Source organism: Scyliorhinus canicula, chromosome 15 (genome assembly GCF_902713615.1).
Source record: "Scyliorhinus canicula chromosome 15, sScyCan1.1, whole genome shotgun sequence".
NCBI classification, from domain to species: domain Eukaryota; kingdom Metazoa; phylum Chordata; class Chondrichthyes; order Carcharhiniformes; family Scyliorhinidae; genus Scyliorhinus; species Scyliorhinus canicula.
Genome location: NC_052160.1, coordinates 101,464,276 through 101,487,231, shown reverse-complemented (window position 1 = coordinate 101,487,231; position 22,956 = coordinate 101,464,276). Strand labels below are relative to the sequence as shown.

Genomic DNA, 22,956 nt, shown 5'->3' with positions numbered 1-22,956 from the left:
AAGAGAGCACAGAGGAGAAAGAGAGCACAGAGGAGAAAAAGAGCACAGAGGAGAAAGAGAGCACAGAGGAGAAAGAGAGAACAGAGGAGAAAGAGAGCACAGAGGAGAAAGAGAGCACAGAGGAGAAAGAGAGCACAGAGGAGAAAGAGAGCACAGAGGAGAAAGAGAGCACATAGGAGAAAGAGAGCACAGAGGAGAAGAGAGCACAGAGGAGAAAGAGAGCACAGAGGAGAAAGAGAGCACAGAGGAGAAAGAGAGCACAGAGGAGAAAGAGAGCACAGAGGAGAAAGAGAGCACAGAGGAGAAAGAGAGCACAGAGGAGAAAGAGAGCACAGAGGAGAGAGAGAGCACAGAGGAGAGAGAGAGCACAGAGGAGAGAGAGAGTGCACAGAGGAGAGAGCGCACAGAAAGAGAGAGAGGAGAGAAAGAGCACAGAGGGAGAGTGAGAGCACAGAGGAGAGAGCAGAGGGGAGAGAGAGAGAGCAGAGGAGAGAGAGAGCACAGAGGAGAGAGAGAGCACAGAGGAGAGAGAGAGCACAGAGGAGAGAGAGAGCACAGAGGAGAGAGAGCACAGAGGAGAGAGAGAGCACAGAGGAGAGAGAGCACAGAGGAGAGAGAGCGCACAGAGGAGAGAGAGAGAGCACAGAGGAGAGAGAGAGAGCACAGAGGAGAGAGAGAGAGCACAGAGGAGAGAGAGAGCACAGAGGAGAGAGAGCGCACAGGGGAGAGAGAGAGCACAGAGGAGAAAGAGAGCACAGAGGAGAGGGAGAGCACAGAGGAGAGAGAGAGTGCACAGAGGAGGAGAGAGCGCACAGAGGAGAGAGCGCACAGAGGAGAGAGAGCACAGAGGAGAGAGAGAGAGCAGAGGAGAGAGAGAGCACAGAGGAGAGAGAGAGGAGAGACAGCACAGAGGAAAGAGAGCACAGAGGAGAAAGAGAGCACAGAGGAGAAAGAGAGCACAGAGGAGAAAGAGAGCACAGAGGAGAAAGAGAGCACAGAGGAGAAAGAGAGCACAGAGGAGAAAGAGAGCACAGAGGAGAAAGAGAGCACAGAGGAGAAAAAGAGCACAGAGGAGAAAGAGAGCACAGAGGAGAAAGAGAGAACAGAGGAGAAAGAGAGCACAGAGGAGAAAGAGAGCACAGAGGAGAAAGAGAGCACAGAGGAGAAAGAGAGCACAGAGGAGAAAGAGAGCACAGAGGAGAAAGAGAGCACATAGGAGAAAGAGAGCACAGAGGAGAAAGAGAGCACAGAGGAGAAAGAGAGCACAGAGGAGAAAGAGAGCACAGAGGAGAAAGAGAGCACAGAGGAGAAAGAGAGCACAGAGGAGAAGAGAGCACAGAGGAGAAAGAGAGCACAGAGGAGAAAGAGAGCACAGAGGAGAAAGAGAGCACAGAGGATAAAGAGAGCACAGAGGAGAAAGAGAGCACAGAGGAGAAAGAGAGCACAGAGGAGAAAGAGAGCACAGAGGAGAAAGAGAGCACAGAGGAGAAAGAGAGCACAGAGGAGAAAGAGAGCACAGAGGAGAGAGAGAGCACAGAGGAGAGAGAGAGCACAGAGGAGAGAGAGCACAGAGGAGAGAGAGAGCACAGAGGAGAGAGAGAGAGAGAGAGCATAGAGGAGAGAACACACAGAGGAGAGAGAGAGAGAGAGCGCACAGAGGTGAGAGAGAGAGCAAGCACAGAGGTGAGAGAGAGCAAGCACAGAGGTGAGAGAGAGAGCAAGCACAGAGGTGAGAGAGAGCAAGCACAGAGGTGAGAGAGAGAGAGAGAGCACATAGGTGAGAGAGAGAGCAGTAGAGAGAGAGAGCAGAGGAGAGAGAGAGCAGAGAGAGAGAGAGAGCACACAGAGGAGAGAGCGAGCACAGAGGAGAGAGCGAGAGAGGGAGAGAGAGAGAGAGAGAGAGGGAGAGAGAGAGAGAGGGAGAGAGGGAGAGAGGGAGAGGTCTTCTCCCTGTGCCTTCAGGAATCAAAACGAATCTCCTTGAGAATCTGAAAATCATTTCAGTGTACATGATCCAATCACCACCTGTTACCGTGCAGCCTATGGTGTTTAGGCCCATTCATTGGCCACCAGTCAATCAATCAAACAAACAGAGTCCCACTCCATCACTCTCTCTAGTGCCGACAAGTCTGAGGCCTCCTTTTCAAACCAGCAGAAACTGGCCGCGTGTTCTCTCTCCTGTAACTTCTGAATTCTGCTGCTTGGCTTAAAGATACATGTTCATTAATCATCCATTGATCAGAAATAAGAACGGAAAGACAAAAAAAAGAGGGAAAATGATGGAATAAACTGAAAGGTCTGGATAGTGAGTGACATGGGTGGGAACTTCCAAGTGGTGGTATTTACATTGTCTGCTGCCCTTGTCCTTCCAGATGGTAGCAGTCGTAGGCTAGGAAAATGCTGTCTGAGAAGGCTTGACGAGTTTCTGCAGTGCATCTTGTAGAAGGTACACACTGCGGATACTGTGCGTTGATGGTGCAGGGACTGAATGTTGTGGAAGGGGTAGCAATCAAGTGGGCTGCTCTGTCCTGTTGACCTTCTTGTTGGAGCTGCACTTATCTCGGCAAGTGGAGAATATTCCATTATATTCATGACTTGTGCAGTTTAGATGGTGGACAGAATTTGTGGAGTTTGAAGGCGAGTTACTTTCTGCAGAATTCACAACTTCGGACCTACTCTTGTAGCCACAGTATTTATAGGACTGGTCGAGTTGATTCCCTAATTTTGCCTTCCTTTACTTGCTGAATGGACAAGTATCTTTAAGTCAAGCAGCAGAGAGAATTAGGAATTCAAAACCTTGCAACATAGTATATGGTGCTAGTCTTCGAGCAACAAAACTCAGACTTTGTGGCACTCGAGATATGGAGTGGGACTCAGTTCGCTTGGTTGGCTGGTGGCCAATGAATTAGCCAAAAGGCATTATTCTGCCCGGTAACACGAGGTGATTGGATCCTGCCTAAGTGAGATGATTTCCAGAGACCTAAAGAAAGCAGAGTCGGGTCCCTGGACACTCCGGGAAAACAACCTGCTCTCTCTCTCTCGCGTTTTCTCCAGAAAAGTTATGTATTTCTGAAACTACAGGGGCCTAGATGAATCTACAGTGAAAACAGTGATTACAGACAGGAATCAGAAATCTCGACCTGAAAGCCTGGTTTTAAGGAAAGTGTGCCAGAAACAACAATCTGAAACTAAGACTCTTCTCTTTTACTCTTACTTATTATTTTACCCCTTTTTCTCCACTCTGTCTCGTCTGTCTTGTGTGTGTGTAGAGAGAGGCTGGAATGAATTTAAATTGGTGGGGGGGGGGGGGAATTAAGAATTAGATGACAGTTGACCTGTTGTTTTTGCTGCATATTTAATTCTAGTTCTTGTTATTAATAAACTTACATTTAAATTTACAAACCTGGTGACTGTAATCACTGGGCAGCCAAGGGCCAAAGACTTAGGGTATTTTTCTAAGAATTATTTGTTAATTCAATTGTGTTGCGGCTCTGGGTCAAGGGGGCTGGAATTGACCACGCCCTAGGCTAGGGTGTCGTAAGACAGTTCAGTTGTCTAAGACAGTTCAATGGTAAACTCCAGGAATTTGATAATGCGGGATTCAGCAATGGTAATGTCATTCAAATGTCAAGGGGTATTGGTTAGATTGTCTCTTTCTGGAGATGGTCATTGCCTGGCTTGTGTGGTGTGAATGTTACTTGTTATGTATTAGCCCAAGTGGCTACAGCCTGCAGGGTTTCCAGGCTGAGGAGAATTGGAAATATCAGCCATGTTCACACTCAGCTGTCAGGCGCTGATCCTTGGAATGTATGGTCCTGGGGCAAGGTAGGTCAGGCTCCCATAGTCAAATAACTTGTATTTTCTTAAGACGCATGGTCATTTGTGCGAGGTTGCCGCTAAATAATTGTCCCTCCCTGCAGAACTGTACCCCGACATAAGTCAACGGGATAGGAGTGCAAAAAAGGAAGGAAATAAATCATGTGGGAATCTACCAATAAATGTGCCCAACAGTTCGATTTACCTTCCGACGGTGTTTCCTTAAGTCGCTAGGCTGAACATCGGTTGCAAGAGAAAGGAGAGAAAGACAATCTGTTAGTGTCTGGGTGTATATCATATTTACTTGAAAACCTTTTGGCGAGTCCTTGATTTCAAATCATTAGTCGCAAATGACTTCCACATTCTGTTTTTATTGAGGTGGAAATACTGTTAAAACTGTGCTTAAACAGCAAAGGTAAAGCACAACAGCAGAGTTGGGACATGTAGAAAGGCTAATTGGTGAGAAAGATGAGGCTGATGCATTCTGGGCTGATGGATCTTTTTGCAAGTGATAATTCATCTGCTTCACATTGCTAATCTCAGTGAACCAGACAAGCCATTTTCCTTTGGTTCCTCAGTGCTATTTAAATAAACACATTCAACGTATCAACACAAATTGTGTTTCTGATCTGAAATATTTGATGAAAATCTGAACTTCATTATTTAATTACTTCCCGTTATAATTGCATCAAGATGGTGATTTTATATATATGTTTCTCATTCCACATTACTTTCTTAAATAGAAACTATAAAGACATGGATGCGACCATCAATTCACACGAAACCAGGAGTAGAAGTAAACTGTGGCTTTAATCAACTAGAACAGTGCCTGCCTGCGACTGATCTGTTAGTGGGAGCCGCCTACAGGGCGACTGCTCTTTATACCTCCCCTCAAGGGGTGGAGCCCACACAGGCCCCAACATGTTACATTATAGGTAATACCATACAATGGTCCATAGGTGGAGCCCACATGGGCAACAGCGTAATACAGATAAGCACATGGTGAATTGTTACAGCAATACATTTACCACATTCACCTACCTGTTAAAAAAATGAAGTCCGGCGGGGGTGACAGGTTCATACGTTCAGCCTGTCTGGCACACGGATTGTGCGCTGTGATCGCTGAAGCTCTGGTATCACCGCTGTCCCGGGCGTCAAACTCATCCGTGCTGGCATCGGCAGTGAAGTCGCCGGTACAGGTACAGGCGTGGACTCCGAGAGCGTGTCTTCTGGAGCTTCATTCCTGTGGGTCGGTGAAGGGGGAATGGCGGGCAGGAGGGGGTGCGGGTGACACGTAGGGGCGGGGGCACTGGTCAGCATAGGTTGGGCAGGGTAAGATGGGGTGGCGGTGGTAGTGGAACCTGTGGGTGCCAGGTCACGGAGGGAGACCGTATCCTGTCGGCAATAGGGGTGTTCGATGTATGCGTACCGAGGGTTGGAGTGCAGGAGCTGGACCCTCTCGACCAGGGGGGTCGGACTTATGGCTCCTGACGTGCTTGCGGAGCAGGACGGGCCCCGGTGTCTTCAGCCAGGATGGAATCGAGGCCCTTGAGGTGGATTTCCTGGGGGAAACAAATATGCGGTCATGAGGTCTCGTTTGTGGCCGTGCAAAGTAGGGACCGAATAGACTGGAGTGCATCAGGGAGGACCTCCTGCCAGTGGGAGACTGGGAGATTCCTAGACCGTAGGGCCAGGAGGACGGTCTTCCAGACCTTCGCGTTCTCCCTCTCCACCTGCCCGTTTCCCCTGGGGTTATAACTGGTAGTCCTGCTCGAGGCGATGCCTTTGCTCAACAGGTACTGATGCAGTTCGTCAGTCATGAACGATGAGCCCCGGTCACTGCGGACGTACGTGGGGAAACCAAACAGGGTGAAGACACTATGTAGGGCTTTAATGACGGTGGCCATGGTCATGTCGGGGCAAGGGATTGCAAATGGGAAGCGGGAGAACTTGTCGATGATGATGTTGAGGAAATGTGTGTTGCGGTTGTTGGAGGGGAGGGGCCCTTTGAAATGTTGAGGAAATGTGTGTTGCGGTTGTTGGAGGGGAGGGGCCCTTTGAAATCGATACTGAGGCGCTCAAAGGGCCGGGGTGCCTTTACCAGGTGGGCCTTATCCGGTTGATAGAAGTGCGGCTTACACTCCGCACAGATTTGGCAGTCCCTGGTCATGGCTCTGACCCCCTCTGTGGAGCAGGGCAGGTTGCGGGCCTTGATATCGTGGAGAAGCCGGGTGACCCTCCGGGTGGCAAAGGTCATCGTGGATAGCACGTAGTCGGTCATCTTGCGCGCTGGCACATGTGCTGTGGGACAGGGCATCTGGGGGTTCATTGAGCTTCCCAGGACGATATACTATATCATAATTATAGGTAGAGAGTTCGATCCTCCACCTCAAGATCTTATCATTCTTGATCTTGCCCCCGCAGCATATTATCAAACATGAAGGCTACCGATCATTGGTCGGTGATGAGGGTAAACCTCCGACCAGCGAGGTAGTGCCTCCAGTGCCGCACGGCTTCCACGATGGCTTGGGCCCCCTTTTCGACTGAGGAGTGTCGAATTTCGGAGGTGGTGAGGGTTCATGAAAAAAATGCTACAGGCCTGCCTGCCTGATTGAGGGTAGCGGCGAGGGCGAACTCTGATGCGTCGCTCCCCACCTGGAAGGGGACGGACTCGTTCCACCGCATGCATCGCAACTTTGGCGATAGCCGCCTTGATGCAGCTGAAGGCCTTGCGGGCCTCAGCCGCCAGTGGGAAGATGGTGGCCTTGAGTAGTGGGCGGGCTTTGTCCGCATAGTTGGGGACCCACTGGGCGTAATATGAAAAGAACCCGAGGCACCTTTTCAGGGCCTTGGGGCAGTGGAGAAGGGGGAGTTGCAGGAGGGGGCGCATACGGTCGGGGTCGGGTCCTAGAACCCCGTTTTCCACGACGTAGCCGAGGATGGCTAGTCTGGTTGTGCAGAAAACGCATTTCTCCTTGTTGTAAGTGAGGTTAAGGGTTTGGGCAGTTTGGAGAAATCTCTGGAGGTTGGCATCGTGGTCCTTCTTATCATGGCTGCAGATGGTGACGTTGTCCAAGTACGGAAATGTGGCCCACAGCCTGTACTGGTCCACCATTCGGTCTATCGTTCTTTGGAAGACCGAGACCCCGTTCATGATGCCGAAGGGGACCCGGAGGAAGTGGAGGCGGCGGCTGTCTGCCTCAAAAGCCGTGTAGTGCTGGTCCTCCGGGCGGATTGGGAGCTGGTGGTACGCAGACTTCAGATGCACCGTGGAGAACACCCGGAAGTGTGCGATCTGATTAACCATGTCTTCGATCCATGGAAGGGGGTCCACATCGAGGTTCGTGTACCGGTTTATGGTTTGGCTGTAATCTACAACCATCCGGTTCTTTTCCCTGGTCCTGACGACCACCACCTGGACTCTCCAGGGGCTATTGCTGGCCTCGATGGTTCCCTCCTGCATCAGTCACTGGACCTTGGACCTGATAAAAGTCCTGTCCTGGATGCTGTACCGCCTGCTTCTGGTGGCGACTGGTTTGCAGTCGGCCGCGAGGTTTGCGAAGAGCGGGGGAGGGTTGACCTTTTGGGTCGCGAGGCTACATACGGTTAGTGGGGGTAGGGGCCCGCCGAACTTCAGGGTGAGGCTCCAGAGGTTACATTGGAAATCCAGTCCCAATATAAGAGGAGCGCAGAGGTCGGGGAGTACATGTAATTTAAAATTGGCGTACTCAGCGCCCTGTATTGCGAGGGTTGCGGTAGTGCACCCTCGGACCTGCACCGAGTGCGACCCGGAGGCGAGGGAGATGGTTTGATGCGCCGGGAAGATTGGGACCGAGCAGCGTCTTACCATGTCCGGATGAATGAAGCTCTCTGTGCTCCCGGAGTCGAAAAGGCAGGGTGTTCCGTGTCCGTTTATCTGGACGGTCATCATGGAGCCCCGGAGGTGTTCGGGTCACGACTGGTCAAGGGTGACCGCGCTGAGTTGCGGGTAGCCGGCGTGGTCGAAGGTGCTGGAGCGGTCCCAAGATGGCTGCCCCCATTGGTTGCACGTGTCGGGCGGCGTTGCAGATGGTGGCCTATGTCGGTCGCACGTGTCAGGCAGTGAGGAAGATGGTGTCCAAGATGGCGGCCCCCATGAATCGCACGTGGCGGGCCACGTGGGCGAGGATGGCCAAGATGGCAGCCCCCGTGAGTCGAATATGTTGTGCGGGCTTGGAGATGGCTGCCCCCACGGACAGCACGAGGCCGATGACGCGTCCGGGGGGGGGGGGGGCGCGGAGCCGGCAAACACGCTGCCACACTACGGAATCTGCAGGCCTGTGAGTCTGAGGGTCGGGCCTGCGATTTAGAGCTTTTGGCCCTGACCAGGCAAACTTTAGCAAAATGTCCTTTTCTTCCGCAGTCACTGCAGTTCGCGTTCCGGGCCGGGAAGCGCTGCCTGGGATGTTGAGGCTGGCCGCAGAAATAACAGGGTAACCCCCCATGGTGGGCGGGCAGCCGCGCGGCACAGGCCTGGGGTATTCCTTGGTCGGGGGTCCATGAGGGGGTTGTGTGATCGTACGGGAACACGTTAAGGCTTTGGAACGCTACTTCCAGATAGGAGGCTAATTTTACCGTCTCTTCCAGGTCTAGGGCACCTTTTTCAAGTAGGCGCTGTCTCATGTAGTTGGGCCTGACTGCAGCCACGTAGGTGTCCCGGATGGCGAGATCCATATGTTGAGTGGCCGTAACAGCCTGGTAATTGCAGCTTCGCTCAAGGACTTTGAAGTTGCGTAGGTACTCTTCCAGCAATTCCCCGGGACGCTGGCAGCGAGTGGTGAGGAGATGCCACGCATATACCTCGTTCTCGGGCCTTACATAGAGGCACTCTAGCATCGCGAGGGCGTCTGCGTAGGTGGAGGCTTCCTCGAGTTGAACAGAGATTCGATGGCTCACCCGTGCGTGGAGGAGACTCAGCTTCTGTTTGTCGGAGACGGAAGGCAAGGAGGCGGCGAGGTAGGCCTTGAAACAGCGGAGCCAGTGCGAAAAAATGTATTTCGCCTCCGCGGCCTGCGGATTGAGTTCCAGTCAGGTTTGAGGGTCGATTCCATAGTGGTGTTGTAGTTGATTAAATTGATGCGACCATCAATTCACACAAAACCAGGAGTAGAAGTAAACTGTGGCTTTAATCAATTAGAACAGTGCCTGCCTGCGACTGCTACAAGGCGACTAATCTTTATACCTCCCCTCAAGGGGTGGAGCCGGGGCGGAGCCCACACAGGCCCCAACATGCTACATTATAGATAATACCATACAATGGTCCATAGGTGGAGCCCACATGGGCAACAGCGTAATACAGATAAGCACATGGTGAATTGTTACAGCAATACATTCACCACAGCCATTTACTCCTTTCCCCCTCCATCTGGTAGCCACAGTTCGATACATTGGAGTGGCTTGCTTCACCTGCCTGCATACAGCAAGAATATCTGAAAGCATAGATTTGGCAGTGGTAGGTACATGTCCTACATTCCCTTTCAGTTCAGAACACGTTTAGAGCTGACTTGTTTGTTTCTGAACTTGTCCCCAAAACTCCTCTCTCCCATTCTCATCCAGTACAGCACTCACCAGTGTCATGATGCCCTTCCGGTCCAGGTCATGGGAAGAGCTGCGTGGAGTAAGTTTGGGTGTGGAGCGTCCACTGACAGGTGGAGAAGAACTGGCGAGGGACAGGGCTGTGAGGGAAGTTGGAATGGAGGTCCCTGTTCGAATGCGGGTTAAATTCAGCCCATCCATGCTTCCGCTTCCCACGCGGCATTCAATCTCCTCGGCTCGTTGCTCGGTGGACTCCTTCTCCTCTTGGATCATTCTGGCACAGAAAAGTCTCAGTCAAATTGCAAGATCAATGATTATTTAAATAATATACGATTACTTACAAAACTGCTCAATAATAAACTGAACGACTCCTTAAATTCCAGCTAAAATATGAATTAATGTTACTAGGATCTTTTTATATTATTGCAATAACATCATGCATCTTCCAAAGGTCACAGTATACAAACTAGCTTACGGAGCAAGTTGAAAATGTTTATGATGCACAGCAAGTTTTTAGCCATGATGCAAGTATTTTGTTGTTTTGGCCAACACCACACCAACTTTGAGAAAGTTTCCATGTCCAGTCTTTCCCTTGCCTGATTTCTTTGTTGATGGCATCAAGCTGCTCCTGTAGCATCATGGCCAGAGTCTGAGCGTCCGAGTGGCCACTGGGTGAAAGCAGGTCCGCCGAACCGAACATTGTCTCTCCATCTTCGTCATCAACATCAGACATTTCTGGGTCACTTTCAAAGGAGTGTGTCATACTGGCCAGAACGTTTACTTGCGGAGTGCACTCCCAGTCCTGCTCATTTCGGGTTTGAATCTGGATGGGCGTAAATGTAGCAGTCAGTCACCAAGTCTCACCTCCTGATGCAAATCTACAACTGTTATGCATCGCAGTTACCCAGTTTGGATAATTTAGCTTTAACATATCAATCCTCTTCCCCGAGGTTCTGAGATTTCCATTTATGCCCACAATGCCAAACATGTAAGCACCTTGCCACATATCGGGGGATACACAGGGCTCACAGGAGTGGTGTAAAAATTTGGAAATAATACCAAAATGAACAACATCATAAATGATTCCTGGGTCAATGAAAGCTCTAAAGGGCAATTGAATATTCATATGTCTGTAAATGAGATGTGGTAAATTTTGGTTTAAAGGAATGAGTACTCATACTTGAAAGGGAACATTGGACAGTTTGGACGAACACAACCATTTGGAGGTTCTGGCTCACAAAACACAAAAAATATCATCCTTTTATAGGGTGGAGGTTCACAATTGTAATACATTTGTGTCATGAATACTTATTCTCATGTTTCCCCCTATCTTCATAATCAAGTCATCAGGGCATGGGAATCTCATGCCACCTGATTCACTTTCGTTTAAAGGTGGCATGCAGCTATGTCCGAGGTCAGCAGTTTTTCTTGTTGAACTCTATGGCATAAGGGAGGGGAGCAGGAGAATGGTAGCCTGGGTGACTGCATGGAGTCTGCATGTTCTCCCCATATCTGCATGGGTTTCCTCTGGTGCTCCAGTTTCTTCCCACAGTCCGAAGATGTGCAGGTAAGGTGGATTGGCCATGCTAAATTGACCTTTCGTGTCAAGGATGTGCTGGTTAGGTGAGGTTGTGGGGTGCTGTCTTAGGACGGGGAAGTGTGCCTAGGTAAGGGGCTCTTTCAGAAGGCTAGTGCAGGCACGATGGGCCGAATGGCGGTCTTCAGCACTGCAGGTATTCTATGGTAGGACAGAGGGTGGGGTTGGGGACATGGAGAGTGAAGTGGGAAGGGCTTGACGTCCTGTGAGTGGTGGGATTAGTCAGTCAAGGTAAGTTAATAAGAGGTTTAAAAGGCAGGATGAGTATTGTCCAAACATGTGTCCATCTCAGGGCGATGCTGGCAGAACCCTTACAGGGGTTTAGTTCACATATAACATTTCAGTTATCCGCGCTGAGAGTGATTTCAGAAAATCTTCTTTCCAATGTATGGAGTGGGGGGGGGGGAATCAGTTGAGCCAACAAGTCCTGCCACATTCCACAGCATGGCAAGGACAACACAGGACACTGCACATTCTTTAGTGATCAAAGAACACAAAATTGTTTCTTCCACAATAAAGGAAGGGTCTTTAACTCCCCAGTAACCATCAATAAATCCAAAACATTAGGCATGCCCTTTTAGCTCTCTGACTAAGCTGGTCTCAACAATTTACGATGGTGCTTACTCGACTAAAGTGAATCCAATCTAATATGAAATATTCATAGAATCATTTAATTTACAGTTCTGAAGGAGGCCATTCGGTCCATCGAGTCTGCACCGGCCCTTGGAAATAGAATCCTACTCAAGCCCACGCCTCCGCCCTATCCCTGGAACCCAGTAACCTCACTTAACCTTTTTGGACATTACGGGCAATTTAACATGGCCAGTCCACCTAACCCGCACATCATTGGTCTGTGGGAAGAACCCGGAGGAAACCCACGCGGACACGCGGAGAACATGCAGACTCTGCACAGACAGTAACCAAAGCCAGGAATCAAACCTGGGACCCTGGAGCTGTGAAGCAACAGTGCTAACCACTGTGATACTGTGCTGCCCCAAGACGGGCGTTTACTAATGACATTTTAATTTGAAAAAACACCCATTCCACCACTGTGCTCGCAATAAGTCTTATGTTAATGGCAATGGAGTTGTCACAGGGAAGTTTTGGCTGCGATGCCTCCAGGTTTGTCCAAGACACTCTTTTATAGCGTGGCTGTTCCTGTGGCATTGTCAGCTGACGGTGGGTTTTACCACTAAATCTTCCCTCACTGCAGAATTGCACACGTCCCCATGTACGTCAACAGCACTATAAATGAAACCATGTTAGAATTCGGGTAAAGCAAGCTAGTGGAATCTAAGATTTAGGATGGCGATCAGGAGACCTTTTTTTTAACCAACACAATGGGTTCAAAGATGTGAAATACACGGTTTGTGATTGAGGCAGAGAACATTTCAGCATTTAATTGGTTGGACAGATGGTTGAAGGGTGTAGGAATATGGGGGTGGGAAAGCAAGCACATGGGGTTAGTGTTTGAGTGGAGAATTAAGAGTTATAATCTGTACAGCACAGAAAGAGGCCCTTTAGCCCATCATGTCTGTGCCAACCATCAAGCACCTATGTAGTCGAATGCCATTTTCCTGGAATTGGTCTGTAAGCCTTGTAAGCTAAGGCATTTCAAATGCTCATCAAAATGCTTCCGACATGTTGTGAGGGTTCCTGCCTCTACCATCCTTTCAGACTGCGAGTTCCAGATTCCGACTACCATCTGGGTGAAAAAGCTTTTCCTCAAATCCCTTCGAAATCTCCTGCCCATTACTGTCAATCTATGTCTCCTGGTTATTGCCCCTTCAGTTCCTTCCTATCTGCCCTTCCTATGCCCGTCATAATTTTGTACACCTCGATCAGATTCCCCCTCAGCCTTCTCTGCTCTAACAAAAGCAATCGCAGTCTAACCAGCCTGTATTCAAAGCTGAAACCCTCCAGCCCAGGAAAAATCCTGGTGAATCTCCTCTGCACCTTTCCAGTGCAATCAGATCCTCCCCAGAGTGTGGTGACCAGAACTTCACACATAGTACTCAATTAACACCAACATGATCTGATTGGGCCAAATGGTCTGTTGCTGAGTTGTAACTTCTATGAAATTCTTAAAGGAAGAAAGATTCACCCAGTGATCCCTCACACAAGGTCCAGTTTACAACACAGGGAGGTAGTGGCATGTCTAGAATTATCTGCTAGGAATATTTTAGAGGCAAAGGATGAAAACTAATGTAGAATATATGAAATAAAATGTAATCCTAAATTTGAGAAAATAAATCTGGAACATTTCAAATATGTCCCAGCAAATGCAGGCAGATATTGATACATAGCTGCAGGAGAATACCCTAAGCTGGCAGACACTGATACATACCTGTAGGAGAAATGCCCTAAGAATTGCCCTACAATATTTCTGTAGTCAGGTGAAAGACAAAAGGAGAAGGCTACTGTTAATGAAACAATTAAAAATGATACACAACTTTCTTTGCTAGCAACAAGGCAACGGCCTGAAGGTGGCTTGCTAAGGGAGACATGAAGTTGTCCTGTTATTTCTGGACGTAATCCCAGTGTTATCAAAGACCTGGGAAGCGAGAGAGTGTGTAAGTGAGAGGGTGAAGGTGTGAGGGAAAGTGAGTGAGTGGTGAGTGAGTATGAGAGAGAGAGAGAGAAAGAGAGAGAGAAGGAGCGAGAGAGAAGAAGTGAGAGAGGACGAGAGAGAGAGAGCGAGCAAGCGAGTGAGGGGACAGAGTGCAAGAGCGAGCGAGAGAGAGAGAGAGTGAGATTGATTAAAGTGCTATGTTCACTTCCTGCATTGGCTGAGAGATGATCAGGAGTTCTCCATAGAGCTGTGTGAAGTGATTAACGCCAGAAGAACTGAACTCCTATCATACGTGGTTGGTCAGATTGGTCAGGCTGGGGAGGTTTCTTTCAAAATTAAGGATAAATAAAGATAAATTGATGGAACACATCAACACTGTATAATTAGTGTATTCTGCTCTGTGTTTTGAACTGTTAATTGGGGCAATGAAGGAGTGTTGTGGAAGAAATAATTTTGCAAGGACTTAAATAACATTCCATTTTCTGCTTAATTTACATCATTATAGTTAAATTTACGAGATTATAATCCCAAAGCATTGTTTTATTCCTTTCCTGAACTGCATATTTCCTATCTAAGGTCATCTTTTTTAACACAAACTTCTTCAGTAGAAAGCTTTGTTCTAATTCATGTGGTCTGCTTTCTGGTGGGAATTGATTATCCAATATATAAAAGATGTGAATCTCAAAACCACAATATGAATCTGTGACCGGCAGAAAGGTTACAGAGGTTATGATTGTACAGCTATACTACCTGATGCCAGTCTATCGCTGAGATTAAGGGAAATACAAGAGAAATTAATCAGCTAGTCCAGACACAGCTACCAACATGGTTTTACCCAGGAAGAAAGATTATTTATCACAAGGGAATTGAGATCTTCTGAACACAAGTCTTTTTTGGACTCATTACAAAACAGCATTGTTGACCACCTGAGACAGTGAAGGTATTTCTTCATACTAAAACAATATGTCTTTTAAGATAACACCTTTACATTGCTATGGAATACAGGCCCCCAGGATATTATATTGGGCTTAGAACTAGACGTTTGCTGCACTGAAAAGCTCTCAGTAGAATTCTATGTGTCAGAGAGGAGGAGGAATTGGGTCAAAGAAATTAAAGACCTTCTTTTTTGCTGAGCTAACAAAGTTCTTACTGAGACACCGGCTCTTGGTTGCATTCTCTCGAATGGTGAAAAACAAATTACAGAACTTAACCATTAAATGTTCAGTCACTTAGGGCTGGTCCTACATATCTGCTGCCAACTTGGCTTAGAGAGGCGTAGATCATCAACCTGCTCAGACTAGTGAATAATATGAAATGCATAATTTCAAGTGATTTCAAGTCAAGCTAAGGTTTGAATTAAAATGCTTAATTATAAAGTACAATGAATTTTGAAGAACATGTCAGTTTCTTGTGCAAATAGTGTTAAATAAAAAGATGATGGTCACCAATTCATTTGTAGACAGGGCCTTTGAAAGAATATTTCCCTCAGTTCAGGTATATTAGACCATTCTGCATTCGACAACAGACACGAGTCAGATTCACCTGAAGTTCCTCATTATGCAGGATTCCTGCATTCTCTATTCTTAACAACGTCTGAAAAGAATGACAATAAAATCCTTTGGCTCACTGCATGAAATCAGAATGCTGAAATGGGCCTGGATTCCATCAACCTCTGGGCTGTGGTTCAGACCTCCAGGACCTGAGCACACACTAAACTGACACCTTCCAGTCCCATACCAAGTGAGCGTTGCATTGTTAAGAGATGTCAACTTTTAGATGAGATGTTAGACTAAAGACTTCTCCACCTCTTCAATTGGTTCAGGAAAATGCTAAAGATTCAGAAGTACCATCTACTCAGATCAATAAACTCAGATCCAAGGAGGTCTTGTGACCCAGTGAGCAGCATCTGTGCCTCTAAGCCAGAAGCCCCTGGGTTTGAGTCTCACCCCAGAACTCGATGGCCAAGGAAGGTGTGTCCATAATGCGGCCAAACAGGTTGGGTATCAACCTGCCAAATCTTTTCAATGCATGCCAATGGCAGGCGATAAGTGGCACCCTCGAGCTTTAAGTCTCAGGCAACAGGCTCGTGACCTGTTCCAGGAAAAACCTCACTATGTGGAACAGATTAAAGCCTGCCTCGCGCACCACGGAAGATAAAAAAAAATCATTTACATATAAGCAATTCTTTCACAATCTTGGCCAACATTGTACTTCAACCAAAAGAAGTGAAGATAATGATCAGATTTTCCAATTCACATCTTTCCCTTGTATAATCTTGCCGAGTGCAAAAGTACACCACTTCTACTCTTATGAATGACTAGTTGAACAGTGATTCACCAGGTGTGAAATGTCTAAATACATTTCCGAAGACCCAAAAACCAGGACACCTAGGCTTCTGCCCAATTAAGGGTCAGGTTGGATGACAAGAGAATGTACATTGTAAGATGTCTCTTTCTAGGATTGGGGGACATACCACATACTGTACAATTGGTGCTTTCTATTCAGAACATGCAAGTGTTTTAATTGTTTAAAAATGTTTACTTTAGAAGGAGGATGGGGGCAAGAAACGGAGGAGTGATGGGGCAAGGTAATACCATTTGCTGCTCAATTTACATTTTCGCAGTCAGGCTAACTAGACTGAAGTCCCATTATTCCATGCAATTCATTGTTACACTCCTTTGCTGAATATCATATTTCCTATCTAAAATCATGAGATTTTATTCATGAAACAGCTTAAAATAGCTGAGGCCTCAGCTGTCAACCCAATCATATATTTGAGGATTCATGGTTGATCTCGCTGTCTGAGAGACACTTAATTCCTCGAGATTCTTCTGAACACATACTTCACTTCATTGATATCTCCATAGGCTAGAAAACTCAGATCCTTGAATGAATCAGCTATGTTTGTATAATTTCCAACTGTGAAAATTGCAATGAGGATTTCACTTAATGAACTTCCTGCAATCTGATTCTCTACAATATTCCTGCCCAACTTTTCCTTGAAGGTCATATCTGGCTTTCAACATATCCCCTGCTACTTAATATTTGTGTTTCCCATCTGGTTAAATGTGGACTAATGAACCTACATGGCTTCCGCAGTTATAGATAATCCTTTCTTGGTGCACCATTTAAACAAATAATAATTGGTGTCAGCTATTATGCTCATGATTAATTATCCCAATGAACACTAGGATGGATCCCATTTGCACTATGCATCATAATATTCAATTTTATTTAGTTCTCCAGATCTCTGGACTTGATGCAAGTTTTCTCCACATATGTCAACTTCTTTTTAAAAAAAAAAAAAATTTTAGAGTACCCAATTAATTTTTTCCAATTAAGGGGCAATTTAGCGTGGCCAATCCACCTAGCTTGCACATCTTTTGGGTTGTGGGGGCGAAACCCACGCAAACACGGGGAGAATGTGCAAACTCGACAGTGACCCAGAGCCGGGATAGAACCTGGGACCTCGGCACCGTGAGGCTGCAGGGCTAACCCACTGCGCCACCGTGCTGCCCCTACATATGTCAACTTCTTAACCACAATTGAACTTCACCTTGCTTCTCAATTTCATTTTCCCACTCCAGAGATATATGATCTTATTTTTTCTGTACAAGTCACTTCCCAGCAACCTACTATCGGGTCTCCAATTACTGAGTGGTGATGGTGAACATGCAACAATCGTGCTTCACGCTGGTACAAATTGCAGAGGCAGAGGAACGGGGTCCTGGAGTCAGAATTTAGGAGAGCTAGGTAGAAAATTAGCCCAGTACCCCAAAAGTAGTAATATAAACATAGAAAAAAATAGGAACATGAGGATGCAATTTGGCCTTTCAAGCCTGCTCAGCCATTCATTATGAACAAAAAACAAAGGAAAGTACAGCACAGGAACAGGCCCTTCGGACCTCCAAGCCTGTGCCAACCATCTAAACTAAAATCTTCTACACTTCCTGGGTCCGTATCCCTCTATTCCCATCCTATTCATGTATTTGTCAAGATGCCCCTTAAATGTCACTATCATCCCTGCTTTCATCACCTCCACCGGCAGCAAGTTCCAGGCACCCACTACCCTTTGTATAAAAATCTTGCCTCGTACATCTCGTCTAAACCTTGCCCCTCGCACCTTAAACCTATGCCCCCGAGTAATTGACCCCTCTACCCTGGGAAAAAGCCTCTGACTATCCACTCTGTCTGTGCCCCTCATAATTTTGTAGATCTCTATCAGGTCGCCCCTCAACCTCCGTCGTTCCAGTGAGAACAAACTGAGTTTATTCAACCGCTCATAGCCAATGCCCTCCATACCAGGCAACATCCTGGTAAATCTCTTCTGCACCCTCTCTAAAGGTTCCACATGCGTCTGGTAGTGTGGCGACCTGAATTGAACACTATACTCCAAGTGTGGCCTAACTAAGGTTCTATACAGCTACAACATGACTTGCCAATTCTTATACTCAATGCCCCGGCTAATGAAGGCAAGCATGCCGTATGCCTTCTTAACTACATTCTCCACCTGTGTTGCCCCTTTCAGTGACCTGTGGACCTGTACACCTAAACCTCTCTGACTTTCAATACTCTTGAGGGTTCTACCGTTCACTGTTTATTCCCTACCTGCATTAGACCTTCCAAAATGCATTACCTCACATTTGTCCGGATTAAACTCCATCTGCCATCTCTCTGCCCAAGTCTCCAATCTAAATCCTGTTGTATCCTCTGACAGTCCTCAACGCTATCCGAAATTCCACCAACCTTTGTGTCGTCTGCAAACTTACTAATCAGACCAGTTACATTTTTCTCTAGATCATTCATATATACTACGAACAGCAAAGGTCCCAGCACTGATCCCTGCGGAACACCACTAGTCACAGCCTTCCAATAGGAAAAGCACCCTTCCATTGCTACTCTGCCTTCTATGGCCGAGCCAGTTCTGTATCTATCTTGCCAGCTCATCCCTGATCCAGTGTGACTTCATCTTTAGTACCACTCTACCATATGTGACCTTGTCAAAGGCCTTACTGAAGTCTATGTAGACAATATCCACTGCCCTACCTGCATCAATCATCTTTGTGACCTCTTCGAAAAACGCGATCATGTTAGAGACACAACCTCCCCTATACAAAACCATGCTGCCTGTCGCTAATACGACTATTTGCTTCCAAATGGGAGTAGATCCTGTCTCGAAGAATTCTCTCCAGTAATTTCCCTACCACTGACGTAAGGCTCACCGGCTTGTAGTTCCCTGGATTATCCTTGCTACCCTTCTTAAACAAAGGAACGACATTGGCTATTCTCCAGTCCTCCGGGACATCACCTGAAGACAGTGAGGATCCAAAGATTTCCGTCAAGGCCTCAGCAATTTCCTCTCTAGCCTCCTTCAGTATTCTGGGGGAGATCCCATCAGGCCCTGGGGACTGATCTACCTTAATATTTTTCAAGACGCCCAACAGTTCGTCTTTTTGGATCTCAATGTGACTGAGGCTATCTACACACCCTTCTCCAGACTCAACGTCCGCCAATTCCTTCTCTTTGGTGAATACTGATGCAAAGTATTCATTTAGTACCTCACCCATTTCCTCTGGCTCCACACATAGATTCCCTTGCCTATCCTTCAGTGGGCCAACCCTTTCCCTGGCTACCCGCTTGCTTTTTATGTACGTGTAGAAAGCCTTGGGATTTTCCTTAACCCTATTTGCCAATGACCTTTCGTGATCCCTTCTAGCCCTCCTGACTCCTTGCTTAAGTTCCTTCCTACGTTTCTTATATTCCACACAGGCTTTGTCTGTTCCCAGCCTTCTAGCCCTGACAATTCCCTCCTTTTTCTTTTTGACGAGGTCAACAATATCTCTCGTTATCCAAGGTTCCCGAAATTTGCCATATTTATCCTTCTTCCTCACAGGAACATGCCGGTCCTGAATTCCTTTCAACTGACATTTGAAAGCCTCCTACATGTCAGATGTTGATTTACCCTCAAACATCCGCCCCCAATCTAGGTTCTTCAGTTCCTGCCTAATATTGTTATAATTAGCCTTCTCCCAATCTAGCACATTCACCCTAGGACCACTCTTATCCTTGTCCACCAGCACTTTAAAACTTACTGAATTGTGGTCACTGTTCCCGAAATGCTCCCCTACTGAAACTTCTACCACCTGCCCAAGCTCATTCCCCAATACCAGGTCCAGTACAGAAACTTCCCTCGTTGGACTATCTACATATTGTTTTGAGAAGTCCTCCTGGATGCTCCTTACAAACTCTGACGTGTCTAAGCCCCTCGCACTAAGTGAGTCCCAGTCAATATTGGGGAAGTTGAAGTCTCCCATCACAACAACCCTGTTGTTTTTACTCGTTTCCAAAATCTGTCTACCTGTCTGCTCCTCTATCTCCCGTTGGCTGTTGGGAGGCCTGTAGTAAACCCCCAACATTGTAACTGCACCCTTTTTATTCCTGATCTCTACCCATATAGCCTCGCTGCCCTCTGAGGTGTCCTCCCGTCGTACAGCTGTGATATTGGTTGATCATCCAATTCAATAGCCTAATCCCAATTTCCCCCATATCCTTTGATTCTCTTTGCCCCAAGTGCTATATCCAACTGCTTCTTGAAACCATACAATGCTTTGGACTCGACTACCTCTGGTGGTAACAAATTTCACAGGCTCACCATTCTCTGGGTGAAAAAATTTCTCCTCCTCTGTCCTAAATGGTCTACCATGTATCCTCAGACTGTGACCCCTGGTTCTAGACACAACCACCATCGCGAACATCCATCCTGCATCTCCCCTGTCTAGTCCTGTTAGAATTTTATACTATTCCGTGAGATCTCCCCTTATTCTTCTGAACTCCAGTCAATACAATCATAACCAATTCAATCTCTCCTCGTACGTCAGTACTGCCATCCCAGGAATCTCTAGATTACTCCGTCAGCGAATATAGGAGGATAAAGCAGATGAATGTGTGACTGGAAAGATAGTGCAGAAGGGAAGGCTTCCAATTCTTGGGACATTTGCAACCAGCTCTGGGGGAGATAGGACCTGTACCAGCCAGCCAAATTGCACCTAAATAGAGCTGTGATTGAGTTTCCTGACTGAGGTTTGCTGGTGCTATTGGGGAGAGTTTAAACTAGCTTGGCAGGGGTATGGGAACCAGGAGATAACATCAGTAAATCATTCCAAGGTGCACTGGACAATGGGAGACATAGATAGCACTGGAACAGTAAGTTAATAGTGAGGTCAGAGTAAGGGCTAATAAAGTCTAAATCAGGATTTCTGTGGGCCAAGTAGATCAACTGTCAGTGGGAGAACATTTAGGGAACAGTGATCATTATATCAAGGTTTAGGCTAGCTATGGAAAAGGCCAAAGAACAATATAGAATAAAAAATAATTAACTGGGCCAGCTTCAAAGGGGTCAGAATGGATCTGGGCTAAATAAAGTAGAGTCAAAGGTTGGCAGGAAATAAAGGTAGCAGAATAAGGGACTACCTTCAAAGAGCAGATTATTCAGGCACTGTGCATTACAATTTTTTTTAAAAAATCACTAAATATAACAAATACAATACAGTAGCAAATAAACTAGAGCACTCACCATGCAGGTAGCTGTACAGTATGTTTATATCCATCAGGCTCTATTCATGAGATAGGGGAATTGTATGTTTTCGCGTGGGGTTATTTGGTTGGGTTTTGTTTTTGCTACCCACTCTGTACAGTTAATTGTAGAGTTTTATATATTTTTCACCTCCCCATGTTGGGAGTACTGTGGTTTGTTGTATAAAATGTGTTGGCTTGGGCAATGCGATGGTGGGGGTGTGGAGAGAAGGAGAGCAGGGCTTGGTGTGGCGTTGAAGTTGTCACTGTCAGTCATACTGTCAGTCACTGAAGTTGTTCAGTGCAATTTTAATTATTTTTTAAAATTATTTTTATTCAAAGCATTTCTGGATTTTTTACAAAACACAAAGCACCCATTTAATCCAAGACATACGAAAGAATGCCCACAATAGAAAAGAACAACCCTAACCCTCCGCCCCGCTGCTATTTACCATTCCTTAAAGAAGGTGATGAGCAGCCTCCATCTCGAAATAAACCCTCCTCTGATCCCCTCATGGCAAATAAAATCCACCAAGGCTTTTCCCCCTCTCCCCTCTTTTTTTTAAAAACTAGCCTCCCTACTAGAAAGATGGCCCCCACCCAAGTCAACTGGCCCACTCCCCGTGTACCAAAGCACCCTTCCACTCGCCTTGCCCCACCCAACCCCCACGTCAAGAGGAAAGGCCTGAGAGCAAGAGCAGGAGGCAAGACCTGGGAGCAAGGGTGGCAGTGGAGGGAAGAAGCACTGAGGGTGAGAGCGGAAACACTGGGTTTTGTGAACAGACAGGCCACAAAAGAGGAAGTCAGTGGCAAACAACTTTAAAGTGATTCTGGCAACATTAAACAGATATATAGACACTACTTTGTTAACAACGGTAAAGTGAAACAATTTTAAGCGAGTCAAATGTTAAGCAAGGACTTACAATACAGGCCAGTCAGTTTAAGCTCGGTGGCATGGAAACGTTCACGGACAATAAAGTTGGAACAAAATTAATAGTCAACTTGGACAAATATGCATTAGTTAAGGGAAGCCAGCGTGGATTTCCTAAGGAAAAATCATATTTAACCAACATGCTAGAGTTTCTTCTGAAGAGGCAACAGAGATGAGGGTAATGCTGTTGGTGTGATGAACATAGAACTTCCAAAAGGCATTTGATACAGTGCCGCACAATAGACTTGAGCAAAGTTAGAGCTCATGGAATAAAACGAAAAGTAGCACCATGGATACAAAACCGTCTGAGTAATAGGAAACAGTGAGTAATGGTTAATGGATATTTTTTAGGCTGGAGAATGTTTGTAGCGGTGTTCCCCAGCGGTCCCTTTGGGACCCTTGCTTTTCCTGATATAAATTCATGACCTTTTTGTACAGGGCGCAATTTCCAAATTTGCAGATAATACAAAGCTTCTAAGCATCTTGAACTGCGCAGGGGATGGCGTAGAACTTCAAATGGACAAAGACAAGTTGGTAGAATGGGTGGACAGGTGGCAGATGAAGTTCAATGCGGGGAAACGGGAGGTAATATATTTTGGCGGGAAGAACATGGAGAGACAATATAAAATAGAGGATACAACTCTATAGTGATGCAAGAACAGAGGGATCAGGGTGTAAATGAGTATAAATAATTGAAGGTGGCAGGACAGGTTAAGAGCACGGTTAATAAAGCAGATAATAAAGCATCCTGTATCCTAGGTGTTATTAATAGGGGCACGCAATACACAACAACAATGTGAGTATGTTTATTCATTGTACAAGTCACTAGTTTAGCCTCAGCTGCGGTACTGCCTTCAGTTATGTGTGCCGCACTTTAGGAAGGATGTGAAGGCA

At 46.7% G+C, this 22,956-nt stretch overlaps 1 protein-coding gene across 6 annotated transcripts in view; it reads right to left on the bottom strand.

Moving 5' to 3' along the window:
* LOC119978229 (liprin-alpha-2-like) overlaps positions 1-22,956 on the bottom strand; it is a 768,706-nt gene that overhangs the window by 86,165 nt on the left and 659,585 nt on the right. For 5 of the 6 annotated variants that reach the window (XM_038819687.1, XM_038819682.1, XM_038819685.1 and 2 more), the window contains 3 exons: positions 9,987-10,213; positions 9,424-9,664; positions 4,022-4,051 (listed from right to left, as the gene is read on the bottom strand). In XM_038819687.1, coding sequence (XP_038675615.1) covers positions 4,022-4,051; positions 9,424-9,664; positions 9,987-10,213 — 498 coding nt within the window. The remainder of the gene's footprint in view (positions 1-4,021; positions 4,052-9,423; positions 9,665-9,986; positions 10,214-22,956) is intronic. The other variant, XM_038819684.1, reaches the window with a different exon arrangement.